The sequence below is a fragment of the Solanum pennellii genome, chromosome 9 (genome assembly GCF_001406875.1).
Source record: "Solanum pennellii chromosome 9, SPENNV200".
NCBI classification, from domain to species: domain Eukaryota; kingdom Viridiplantae; phylum Streptophyta; class Magnoliopsida; order Solanales; family Solanaceae; genus Solanum; species Solanum pennellii.
Window position 1 is genome coordinate 77,509,909 of NC_028645.1, and position 13,713 is coordinate 77,523,621.

Below are 13,713 nucleotides of genomic sequence, written 5' to 3' on the forward strand. Positions count from 1 at the left end.
TTGAGAAGTCATCTACATTGATGTGTCATGTAGCAGGGCTTTAAGGTTGAAATTTTTTTTGGTTTCAATCAATAAGGAAGTATCCAACAGCCTGAAGAGTACAGTGCTTGGTACGACGATGAGCAATTCAAACTAGAGTAAAAGAAACAAATAAACACCGTTTTGTAAGGTCAAATTATGTGACAAAATCATCCTGTTTTTCAAATTTACCATATTAAGTTATACAAGATGTTGCATGAGAACAGTAAATAGTAATCTTGTACATCCTAAACCTCCACAATGTACAGGTAGCAAATGACTGAGACCAGTCTTTCAGAATCTGGGCCTTGTACATCCTAAACATCAAGGTTTGCATCATGCACGGTAGGACGGGGACTATCCCGAGAAATCTGACGGCCCCAACAAGACACCAGGATAGTAACACCTCTCAGTTAGGACTGGATAGTTTTCCAGATCAAGAGAATCAGATATAATGGCCTGCACAGTGACAGCATGGGGAAGATACAATTGTAAGACCCTACACAATCTTCATAGGCCCGCCAACTTGTAAACCTCGAATCTTCCTCAGGAACTATCAATCTGTAATGATACAGAAAGGCTTTACCAGCTGAAGAATGATATAGACAATTAAAACAAAATCTAGAAAAAACACACTCCCAGCTTTCGTTTTTTTGAAGTACCTGGAACATGAACCTAGTAGGTAAACATTGTAATGGGTGTTCGCTTTAGTAATTTATACACAATCAAACAAGTTTGGCAAGAAGTTTCAAGAGGCAACAGAGAAAGAGTTGAGTAATTCTTACACAGAACTCAAGTACTTTTTATTCACCGAGCAGGCAACACAAGTAGCTTGCTGGACTGCCACAAGACTCGCATGAAACCAAATTTTCTTTCAGCCTGATCAAATGATGTTCCAGTTAATTCTGATGGGTAAGGAAGCTTAGCAGACCTCTCAACCTTGAGATCAATAATATCCACGACACAGGTCCCTAGCTCCTCCAGGTCCCTTTGATACCACTTGCCACTGACTTGACATACTTTTCCTCTTCCTATCTCTTCTGCTTTCTCGTTTATAAGCACAACATAATCCCCTGCCACACACACTGCCGGTTCTGATGAAGCTGCAGGCACAGCGGTTGTGTTTTCTGTAAGACAAGTGCTGCTCGGTGCCAGGCCAGTTAGCCTCGGTGCATTTTCTCTAGCAGCAGAGAGGATACCAACATCCTCGACAGGACTTCCAGGTGAGTCACAAGGTAGCAGAGTGAGCAACCCACCTTGTTTGTCAAGACTATCCCCTTCAGACAACACACGCCCATCCTTTGCAGCACGAGCTAACCTTGCTTTCCGATTGTTTAGCCTGTGTGTTCAAAATGGAAACGATTCTTCAGCATGACAACAAGATAAGAGACATACCTCATTAAATCAGATTGAAACCTATTTGTATGTCTTCTTTTCTTTTGTTCTCTCTCGGAGAATAAGTGACTTATTTGTGCATTTTCTCAATAGACGGCACACTTATTAGATAGGAGTACATGCAGCAAAACAAAGTTGCAGTTCGATACACCAGTAGAACTCTGATAGGCTCTTAGATAATTTTGTCGACTCAGCATGCCATTGGACTGACATCTATCTTTCACAAGATAATAGGAGGTGTAACAGTAACTTGGGTTTTCATGGATGCTGACACTCATATGGGAAAGCAGTACACAGGTGTAAAAACTAAAAAGAATAAATCATTTAGCCTCGTAATAAACATATTTAGACCCACACCCTTCTGACAGTAGAATAGATCTAGATAAACTATTTAAAGGTGTTAAGAAAATAAAAGAAATATCGCCCTTACCAATTCTTGAGCTGTGATTTTGTAACCTCTGATCCCTGGAAACAAAGCAGGAACATATTAGGGAGAAAAGACTAATTAGTTGATAGAAAAGAGCAGAAACAAAAACAAAGTGCATGGGGCTTGTGACATACATGATCACTTAATTTTACAGCCCACTTTTCTAATAAGTTTTTATTTCGCTGCATATCAGGCTCCCCCATAAGGGCCTTCTCGACAAGTGATATCTGCTTATCATTCATTATGGTCCGCTTCCGTTTCCTTTGTTGCTTCTCTTCATGCTGAGCTTCAACTGTTTCGTCCTCTCTAACCTCTCCAGGACCATTGCAATTTATTTGCTCAACTTTCCCAACTTGATCTGTTGGGTGCCTACTTCGCGTGGAGCTGGAATCGGACCCACTCGTTTCCACATTCTGAGTCTCAATATCCTTCATCTCTATAGATGTAGCTATAAATCTTTCGTGTTCTGTCATTTCACCTTTTGTCCCAGCCTCACCTGATTGACCTGCGTCATTGGTCCTGGAATTGAGTTGGTTCAATCTTTGCAGAGATGAATTATCCAGTATGTCCTCTCTAGAGTTTGCACTTCTGTTGTTAAGATCCAGGGATACTTCCCTGAGTTGAGGGGGCAAGTATCCCCCCAGGTTCTGAGCCTCCTGGAGAAAAAGAAAATATTAATTCGTTCCTATAAATCAAATTTAAGCCAATTAACGAATGATAACAAAAGCCCACTAGAATAAATTGGTAAAATAAACTTCAAGCCATCATTATGTCGAATTTAACAGTATCCTTCAGTTGATTGAGTCACTTGCCAGCAAAATATCTATTTCTGCTAACAAAGTGGTCACATTATGCAGGAACAATCATGTTTGGTTCACAAGAAATTCATATTCATTATTTTATTTTGTTTTGAGAACTAAAATTCATAGTCATTATTTTCTCCCTAAGAGAATTCCAGATTATTGAGAAGACCTGCATGATTGCATAGACAACTTCTTATCTCTTTGCCAGACGGTAAAATTTATGCGCATATATATGACCATATCACCCAAAGTATTGTTGTTTATTTCCCAAAGAATAAACAACAATACTTCCCCCTCCTCGGGCCAACTGCTCCTCTCCCTCAGCATGTGTCTGATACCAATTTTGTCACAATGTTACTGTATGATAAACAACGACTCCAAGTTGACAGCGACACAACCCTCTAGAAAAGAAGGATCACAAAGATTTAAAATGTCCAACTAGGTGCTCTCTAACAGTTCTGCCAGATAGAGTTGCAAAGCAGAAATAGTCAGGATCCCATGTTGTCGTTATTCTCTTCGTCTAGCCAAAACTAGCAACCTTTCAAGGATAATGAGTAAGGAGCAGCAGAGGTTCCCTAGAACTATTTAAACGAAGTGAACCCATATCCTTGAACCACAATTTATGTATGTTAGAACCTAGAAATATTTTTAAAGACGTGAGTGTGAAACAGTACCCTGGAAATGCATTTTACTTGTGATAAGTCCTTGAAATGCTGTATCTCAAAGAGGGAGTTTCTCCCTACCAATTTTGCCACAAAACAGTCCAGGTGCACATCATGTCACCAAACGAAGACCAACTTTGTATAACATTTTATGATAAAGGTAACGTTTTGTATATCAATCATCAGCTCAGAGCTGGTAACCAAAACATTACAGCATATCCTATACCACAGGAGTGTGCCTATCAAACAAAACATAAAGAAAAGCAAAACTATCACTAGATTCTCCTTCATCTTATAAGGATCCTAGGATGTCTACAATAGCCACAGGATCACCTACATACTCTGAACTACACCAATAGCAAAAAGTGATAATGCACTTCATATTAAGCTTGTGCAATGGACTTTCTTTCCATATGGTCCACCAAATAAGTGCTGGGACAATTCTCAATCTGCTCTTGTCTATGCTTCCATTGCCCTCCAAATTCCAACTTTCTAGAGCTTGTCCTGTTCTTTCAGGAACAGTCCAGCTTATACCTCTGAAACTGGTAGGAACAGTAGCGGACTCAAGATTGTTATTAAGCAGTGTCAATGGTTGTAGTAACAAGTATAATTATGCAAGAATGACTAGAACCCATGATATCAAGAGGTGTCAATGCTTACATATGTATTTACTAAACCAAAATTGAAGTAATTTTCCGACGAAGGGATGTCGTTTGACACCTCTCAGCCAAAGGTGGGTATGCCACTGGGTAGGAAGGAATGGCTAATTGTCTCAGCAAACTGCTCACATAAGCAACATCTTCGGCACAACTCTATTCCCCTCTTCAAAACCTCCCAACTTTGTAAAACTTAATAATCTCCCAACTTATTGATTATTTGTTTAGAACTTAATCTCCCAACTTAATGATTATTTTGTTTAAACCTTAAGCTCCCAACTTGTTAGTTATTTGTTTAAAACTTTATCTCCCAACTTATATATTATTTGTTTATAATATATTTGATTTAAAAGAATACTACTCTATGTATCCTACAAGATTATAGCTAATTAGTCATCTTTATGCACGCCACTTTCTAGTGACAGAATTGATCAAATTTTGCACTACTTAATTAAGAATTAATGTGACATTTGCTTAATTATAAAATAAGTCACATTTAATCCAAGGAATACAATAAATTCAACAAGAAATACAGCTGGCAGGTGAAATTGGATTACACCAATTGAAAATCCAGAATACACCTAATAATCTTCTAAGACTAGGTTTTAACAGCTTGTTACAAGACAAGGATTCCTCAAACATGCTTCCCTAAATTTTATCCAGAAGCTTAGTTCAATATCACATTGAATTAGGACAAGATGACAATATCAACAAGATTACTAAGGGCTGGTGAATGCTCCACGGCAAGAGTCCAGTAAATAAGTAATGCAGTATTATAAATAAGGGAAAAAGGATTTTGTTGTGGATGCGTTTGTGGATAAGACATATGTTCATCACCAGACTCAATCATTCTCTAAAAGTTTTAACAGATTTACTAAATGAGAAAAAAATAAAGAGAATTAGAGGATTTACCTGAACTCGGTTTTCTGTGAACGGAGTAACCAGAGATTCTAACTGTGTGATGAACACCCTTCAGAAAAATGTGGCAACATTAGTATTAATATATTAGAAAAGAAAATGATCCAATTGTGTTTCTTGCATAATCTTTTTACAAGATGCAGAGCCTTCTATAGAAGATGCTGCCGTTGAGTCTAATGGATCAAGCAACACATGGTACCATAGTGAGCATGATGTTGCAGTTACGGAACACGGCAACCACAAAGAAAATCATACAAGATGGAAACTTTAAGGTTCAAATGTGAGAATAAGAAGGAAGCCAGATTCTTAGTCACCTTAAAAGCTGCACGTCCTCCTCATTCAGAAGAGTAGGTATCAGGGACTCTGCGTGACTTAACAAGGAACCTACCAGGCACAAGTAAGTCAATGGTAAAGCACATAACTTAAAACTGGAAGACATGCTTCAAAATAGCGATGCTTACCAAGGTTTCGCCTAACGGTAGCTGCTTTTTGAGGATCAGAAAATGATATAAAACCTTCTGACGTATTAGAAACTTCTGTTCTCAAACACTGAACAAACTTGTTAAGAAAAAGATCCTTCTCCTCTGCAATCAGAACTAGTATTATGATTTAGCAAATAACCAGGTAGCAGTACTATACATCAAGAGAGTCAAGAATTTATACCTTTGCAGATATCAGGAACAAAACAGTGGAGATTTGCTAATACTTTGACCAACAACGATGTTCTTTGATGTGGATAAGACAGTCTAGGTACATTGGAAGGAACAAAAGTTGACTCTGTACTCATTGCATTTAACTGATCAGAAAATGGAAACAAATCCAATACCCATCCAGCTGCTGCAAAAGGGTCATATTCCAAAGTAGCATCTTCTTCACGTATTGGAAGGTCAGATGAGCACCAAGTAGAAAGGAACTCTCCATGCGTGACAGAAAAGATTCCCGTCAAAATTTCAGTCTGAAGGAATGCATAACAAGGTAAATTTGAAAATTGGATCTCTTGGGAGATAAGAATAGCCATGGAAATAAAAACAAATATATTTTATATATATATAAAGAAAAAAAAGAGAGAGAGAGATAACTTCGTTCTTGAACAGAAAACACAATTATTTTTTGAAACTGGTAACATTTGTATTTCAAATAGTACTTAGGTAGTACTGAAAAACCATATTTACAAAAGCAGAAAGGAAGTATAATCTATCCAAAAAACTGGACCAAATCTAAATGGATCCTACAACATCTATGATTGACTCAGTTTCATTGGAGTAGACATTTGTATACCAAAAGCAGAACAACAAAATACACTTAAGCTTAACTTCCTGCAGGTTGTTGTTCCTATTCTCAAAACATCTCTCGTTTCTCTCCTTCCGTATGGTCCACCAAATACTAGCAGGGATCCTCCTCCAACAGAAAACACAATTATAGACAGAAGTCAAGAGATGTTCTCAGGCACAGGTTTTGAGGTCCTTTTTTGAAGTTCCTTCTGCACTTTGAAATTTCTTTCCGATGGACTTCCTCCGCCAGAGATCTCCATTCTCTTTTTTTTTTCCTTTCAGTTAAGACTCTTCCTTCATTTCTATGGAAAACAGAATTTACTTTCGAGCAGGGGGGAAATCCTACGACATCACGGAGGCAAGATCCAGAGGGTAAACATGGTACGACTGGGTAGAAAATGCTAGGTACCATTTGAGATGGATGGTACTGAGTACAGGGGCACTCAGTTGGATCTTCAGGCTTCAGGGGAAAGAACCACAAAGCTTGGAGATGCAGGGATTATTCTACAAATATTTTTCTATCCCTAAAGGTTGATCAATATGGGAGATTTATTTCACTGAATACGATCAAAGGGAAGGACAGAGCAGTTCTCATAGTGGCAAGGTCTGCGTACACTCTACCATCCCCAGACCCCACTTGTCCACTTGTGGGATTTCACTGGGTATGTTGTTGTAGTCATGGACATGATGCAGAATTTCCAAAACAAGGCAATTGTGTTACAGGAAAATCCTTTAGCAACTATTATAGGGAAAAAGTATCTTCTTACAAAGTGAGTGGTGATAAATGACCGAAAATTTGAGTCGTCAGAGAAGATGTCAGCTAGCCGCATTGCATTGAGTTGTAACTGTCCTTTTGGATAAATTTTGTCTGATGGAGCGACAGATTGCTGGACATCCATTCCGAACATTTTCTTCAGTAAATTAAGAACCTAGACTAACAAAATTGCATCAAACGAGCTGTCTGCTTTGATAAATTCAAATTTCCAACTACAAAGATAAGTAGCAGTATAGACTGATACACTAGCATGCAGTTCGAGACTTATTTACATCTTAACAAGCATCCAGCAGGATATAACATACAGTATCTAAATTGAGTTATTTTAACCTCTTAAAGCAGCTATTTTTTTTATTGGTGGGAACTGTTGAGCTTTCAAAGTGATTTCCATAAGTTGTCTTTCCATCACAAGCAGGGGCAGTGCCCACCTCATGCCATTTAACAATGAGTAATTCTTTTATCCTATCTGTAAATACCCTTTCTTATATAATGTCATCCCCAATCAGTTGTCTCCTTTGTAACCCCCCTTATGCTAGGTTTTCTTTAAGATAGAGTGCACATGATTCATCAACAAAAAATCAACCCATATTTATAAAATCAAAAAATTTAGGTATCCTGGAGTTTCCACGACATGGTCACCTCTTCACATTAAGGAGGATTGGGAACTTTTATTGCTCCAAAGGGCCATTGACTTAAAGTTTATCTTTACCGGTATGTAATTTATAAAATTGTTTAGTCTCTCTAGTTTTCTTGACTTATTAATGACTTCCGTCAATCCGGTCTTGCACAAGTTAAGGTTATAACTAACATAAGAACAGGTAGTGTCCATGCGAACAAGATAAACTGAAAATGAATGAGGTTGAGTTTCTACAGCAATATCAGTTAGTGTGATTTATTGTCTACTTTGGTGTCTGCATACATGATATGAATATTAATTTAACAATCAAATCTTGGTTTTATCACAGTGGCCAGTTGATAGCCACAAGGACAATACAAGTCAGTGCGACGAGTTTTGATTAGGGGAAGAGAAGATAAATCTGTCATTCTTCTATAAATCAAGAATAGTTAGTCAATAACGGGCCATGCGAGAACCAAAAGATCCACTGGTCACACCCAATAGTTAATCATCAAAAAGAAAAATTGTCTGTCTCACACTAAATAATTCACCCCCGGGTAGCAACTTGAAAAGAGAGAAAAAAACAGTGTCTAGAGACAGACCTCAAGAGCAATAGATTTTGCTAAATCAAGGCTTGCAGGAGTGCTGGCAACTTCATCCAAGTAAGATAGACTATCTGCTTCACAAAGATTCAACAACTGCAGAAAAATGGTGCATTAAAATTCATTCCTACAAAAAAAAAGCTTATACTAACTGTTCTCTGAAAAATTCACAAAGCCTCGAGCAATAAGAACAGCCGAAGATCCCACTACCAGTTGGACTTACAATAGTTAATACTTTAGATTTCAATCTTGATACAGCAGCAACAATCGAGGAGGATACTGTAACTAAGGGAGATACGTCTAAGCGCAAGACAACTTGTGCCAACAGAAGAACTCTGCCTTTGCTGCTCAACTCCTGCCATTGATTAAGAACACTCAATTCACTAAGAAGAAAACACACAAAGTTAAAATAAGAAATCTTTTTAATCACATAAGACAGTTAAGAAACACATTGAAGACTTCAAATGCTTGCACGAATTATGAACAGAACTCATCACAATAAATGCCAAGAAAATCAGTTTTCAGCAACTACTACTACCAGACCTCAATCAGTTTTATATGCTGGTAAATAGCTTCATAGTGCTGTAAAAGCAAAAAAGGAACAGAAAATATTCGGACAACTTAAGTGAGATAACACAGCAAACACATAACATAAATGTTGAAGTATGAGTTGGGACCAAGACAGCAAGAGGAAGTTGAAGATAGGTAATCCAGTACTCTCTCTTGAACTTGCAGTAGTTACATTTAGTCGAATTTATTCTGTTTTTATATCATATCGTTCTCATGAGATAGGAAACTTTATTCCATAATCCACTATATCATAAAGCATGTCAAGGGACAAGGATGCTCAGTAAAGAAAGCAGGTTCATTGCACCAAGGGTGTGGCATGGTGGTCAATGAAGTGGTTGAGAACCCTGAGTCTCAGGTTCAAAACTCAGCGGAGACAAAACAAAACAATAGGTGATTCTTCCCATCTGTCCTAGCCTTGGTGGACAGAGTTACCTAGTACTTGTTGCTGGTGGAAGGTATCCCGTGGAATTAGTCGAGGTGCGCGAAAGCTAGCCCAGACACCACGTCATCAGGAAAAAATGACAGGTTCATTTGTGCATCATGTTTGGCTCTATTAGACAATTGTAGATTCACTCTACTTAGGCTAAACCTGAACAATAAAAAGCCATTCTTTTTCCAAGTTTCCAGCAGTCATTTTCGTTTCAGGTAAAATATCCATATAATTCTGGGGAAAAACCTTATTCTTAACAAGTCGCTCCCGAAATAATTTCTGCTGACATAGTGACTGAAGAAACTGTAGAGAAGCCTCACACTGCTGGCAGAGATGGTTTAAAGTTTCTTCAGCTTTAAGACCATATGCCTGCCTGGAATGAGCATGATCAGCTGATAAATTCCTCTGCAGAATTTTGATATCAGCAGTAACAGCAGCAAAGGCAGAATCCATGAGTACATCTACCTGCCAAAGAAAGAGGATGCTCCTCAGTCTCAGAACAATCTTTCAAATACAAAAGTGATGCATACACGTAGCACACTCTTGTTTTAATCCGACGTGACAGACTTTCATTATTCATACACAAAGAAATTAACCTTGTTATATGCAAGCAAAACTTGAGCAAGCTCAAGCCATTGTGAAGATATACAGACAGTCAATAAGTAGAGACTGGAAGCAACCAATGTAGAATGCAAGAGAACCATATCATTTGAAACCTGAAAATACGAGATAGTGTTAAATAGTCCTCATCACAGATAACATAGAAATACAAATATTGAAAATCTAGGTGAGGGGAAAACAACCTTTCTGTAAGTACAGAGAACAACTAGAGAATAGAAGACTAGATCAAGCAGCTGTTCTGATACTTTCACATCATCAAGCAATATCTGAAACAAGTAAATACAGATTTCAGCATGATCTTTTTTTTGTCACAACATACAATAGGAAATTGTCCATGACCTGCTCACATTTTCACCAACATGAAGTAAAATGGAAATATACAAGTATAAGTGCACTCACAACTATTCAGCTTTGAAGAATTGTATGTGTATATATTTATAGGAAATTTAAGTTATGTTTCTTAATTATATAGCTGTAGAATGTCAAAAGTGCAACCTTTTGAGAAATATAAATTCGCAGGTCACAAGATCAGCAACTCGAGACAACTAACATTCAATACAGCAACACATAACAAACATATCCATGACAGCTGCAAAACCATGCTCAAATAGACTCTTTTCATCCCAAATAGAATAATGAGTTCAGAATACAAGGCGTGAGGTATCTACATTTGGTGCAACTCCAAACATCGATTCCTTAAATTTACATGATATAGATGTTATATATTTAACACAACATTGTTCAATACATTTGCGAATGTAAAGATAATTGCAGTCAACAAAGAAAAACTGTAACTCCCCAACTAGTAAGTGTCAGTAAAATGAGCAACAAAAACTACTAATTGTTTATGATTTCTTTATTATTATCTTGCTTGACAACCTTCCCTTTTTTTTCTCCTTTTCTTATCCCAATACATTAATGTTATAGAGAAACACAAACACTCCATTTGCCCACAAAGAGAACGGGAGGAGCAACAGAATAGAATATAACAACCATCAAATCGGCTCTTGTATTACCTAACTTTCATGTAAAACAAAACAGTGTAGCTGATGACATAAGTAAACAAACAAATAATAAGGTGTCACCTGTTCTATTTTTGGATGGCGTGATGCTAGATCACCCAAGGAGTGCAACAGTTGAAAACCAGATAGCAAGTATTTGAGTAAGCCTGCATTTCCTTCCGATCCCAAAATCACCGCAATAAGGTGCAAAGCAAGATATCTTGCAAGTCTTTCTACATCAATCTACAAACATAAGAATGTGTCAGCAAGCCTAAAAGACTAAAAACATAATTTAACCATAATGGAATAATAAAGAAGATAACACAGTGCCATGGCCATTAAGAGTTTCAACCTGTATGTTTAACCCATTTTCAGGTATGTATTGAAGCATATTATTTTCAGCTTCTCTTATAAGCCTGCTCAGCTCCTGAGAGCTGAGACCATGTAGTCCTTTCACAGCTGAAATTAGGTCAAGTGCCTATTATCAAAAGAAATATATGAGATAAACATGCACGATAGAGCACAGCTGAACAGTTGATAAGTGGTCATATGGATCGCAATCCCAAACTAGTTGGGGTTGGCAATGTGAATCCTCCATATCCACTCTGTTTTTTATATGTTCATTTCATTCCAAATTTCCAATGCATATTCCATCTTACTTCTACTTATCCAAAACCCATTACACAATCAATCTGATAGCACTCGACATATATAAGCATCAGAAACTCAGACATTTATTTCGTTGGATTGAATGCTGGTGAATAAAATGCAACTACATTCACTATTTTTAAGCATGCAACAGATGTTTCCCTCTTTCTGATTCCATTAAACTGGTAAAACATTTCAAAACAGTAAACACGCACACACGCACACTCAAAAAAAAATATACATACATACATACAAAATAGAAACTGTTCCTTTGGGAATATTAACTTCTCTCTTCTTATTTTTTGCAATTAAATTTTTCCCATCTTCCTCCCTATTAACTATCACGCATTCATACTCCTTAGTCTTTACAGACCAATATCAGTGAGTGCCCCTTTAGAAACACCAAAAAGGTTAGCTGCTACTGCATCAAAAATTAAGTTCAAGTGTGTAACTGTGGCAATTTTTTCTTTTTTCGGGCGTTCAACTCCGGAAAAATGTCCAAATTACTCACAAAAACTCAACACCAACTCCAATATGTATTCATGGCGAAACACAACTTCAATTTTCACTTTAAAAAAAAAACTACTACTTTTTTCAATTACTCGCAGTTTTCATGGCCAAATAAATCCCCCCCTTTTTTTTTTTGCTTCAACTTACAGGATCGATGGGTTTTGCAGTAGAGCTTAATAGCTCAGTGCTGCATGATATTCCTTCTTCATTCAAAATCCTCATAGTTGAAATCCCCCAAACTGAAGAAACCAGAATGCTCCAACCCAACTGCAAAAGGGTACCCAATAGGGTTAAAATTCTTCCCAAAACTCTCAAATACAACTAAATAACACCAAAATTGTACCAAATCAAAAGGGTTAAACAACCCCAAATGCCTAACAAGTATAAATATCACAAACTCAACAATATAAAAAAAAAATCACACCCAAAATCAGATAAAAAATTAAAGAGCAACGAAACCTGAGCTTCTCGAATTGCACCAGTGAAGTAGCTTGTGTCTGTGGAAGAAGAAAATGGAGTTCACACTAATGACTAATTCTTCTAATTACTGTTAGATTTATGCTCTTCGATTTATATATTATCTCAGTTGACTGTTAAATCAATATATTGTTGTCACTTTCTGATTAATTTAAGATGCATATTAAAATTCTATCAAAGAAAAGTATTTATTATAAATTTAAATCCAAATATTTTATTTATTACATTGCATTATTTGATATAATAACATAAGCTTTATTTATTTCTATAGACGAATCCAAAATAATTATTTTATAAGTTTCATATTCATGCATTATTTACTATTTTAGTAAGCAATAATTTTATAGTATCTTCCTCATTATATTAACATTTAGATAATCCCAAAATAATAATATTTATGTTAATATAATTGAGTTTTACTTTTAACAATTACAACGTTTATCGTGTATATTAGATAATTATATGTGTTTTTAAAACATTTCTTTTATTTGTTATTCTTGCCTATTCTTATATTCAAAAACCATTAGTCCAAAATCATATCAATTTTTCATATAGTAAAGCAAGCTTGAAAAAATTGTGAATCGTCTACGTAGAAATAGATTGTTTACTTCTCGTAGTATATTATTTATAACTTTGACCATAAAAAGAATATACAATTGAAATATATAGCTATAATACATAGTTGAAATTAGTGGTGGACAAGAAAAATTAACAAACTGTCTCAAATCAATTGAGTCAATGAAAAAAAATTGATTAGCGGTTTGAATTTACTTTAGTTGGTGTTGAAAAAATTGATCAGAATTGATTTAGTTTGACTTTAATAATATTTGTATTAAGATTTTACCAGAAACTCTGAAAGTTCGAAAAATCAAAAAAACAAATTAATAATTAGAGAAAGTTTTAAAAAAGAATGAGATTGGAAAACTCGACTTTCATTAGTTTAATTTAATTTATAAATTTAATTATTTGATAGAACCGATATAAATAATTTGATTTGATTTAATACTTAAAAGATCGAATTGATTTGATCCATATACATAATCATGACTGGATGAAATTCATAATTATGGCTTGAACATATTGTACTAAAAACTACCAAGATTTGGCCAGACTATTTACGTGAAAATAAATTAACAATTCAAATTTTATTAATTTGTCGTAAAAATATTTGACTAAAAATAACAAAGTTATTTTATATGTTCAATTTGGGAAAAAATAATATATAATTAAAATGAAAATTTCATATATATATATATATATATATATAGAGAGAGAGAGAGAGAGAGGTTTACTTAGACCTCTCGCATACTACA

The 13,713-nt window shown here is 35.9% G+C and overlaps 1 protein-coding gene across 3 annotated transcripts; it reads right to left on the minus strand.

The window, feature by feature from the left end:
- Positions 1 to 133: 133 nt before the first annotated feature.
- Positions 134 to 12,529, minus strand: LOC107031634 (nodulin homeobox). 3 transcript variants are annotated; one of them, XM_015233068.2, is made up of 18 exons: positions 12,383 to 12,529; positions 12,071 to 12,190; positions 11,118 to 11,243; positions 10,850 to 11,008; positions 9,947 to 10,030; positions 9,740 to 9,859; positions 9,390 to 9,608; positions 8,367 to 8,498; positions 8,144 to 8,239; positions 6,918 to 7,079; positions 5,543 to 5,834; positions 5,341 to 5,463; positions 5,194 to 5,263; positions 4,874 to 4,931; positions 1,975 to 2,496; positions 1,844 to 1,878; positions 804 to 1,357; positions 134 to 579 (listed from the first exon to the last, which is right to left on the minus strand). In XM_015233068.2, the coding sequence occupies exons 2-17, from the start codon at positions 12,143 to 12,145 to the stop codon at positions 826 to 828; spliced, it is 2,805 nt and encodes a 934-aa protein (XP_015088554.1). In that variant the 5' UTR covers positions 12,146 to 12,190; positions 12,383 to 12,529; the 3' UTR covers positions 134 to 579; positions 804 to 825. The 3 variants fall into 3 exon arrangements, with proteins under 3 accessions (XP_015088554.1, XP_015088553.1, XP_015088556.1); XM_015233067.2 differs by having other exon boundaries at positions 5,341 to 5,475; XM_015233070.2 differs by lacking the exon at positions 6,918 to 7,079 and having other exon boundaries at positions 5,341 to 5,475.
- Positions 12,530 to 13,713: the final 1,184 nt, after the last annotated feature.

Coding starts and splice junctions, on each gene's coding strand:
- LOC107031634 (XM_015233067.2), bottom strand. CDS start 12,145: ATGAGGATTTTGAATGAAGAAGGAATATCATGCAGCACTGAGCTATTA. Junction 11,244..12,070: donor CTGCAAAACCCATCGATCCT/GTAAGTTGAAGC, acceptor TTTTGATAATAG/GCACTTGACCTAATTTCAGC. Junction 11,009..11,117: donor AAAATGGGTTAAACATACAG/GTTGAAACTCTT, acceptor TTATGTTTGTAG/ATTGATGTAGAAAGACTTGC.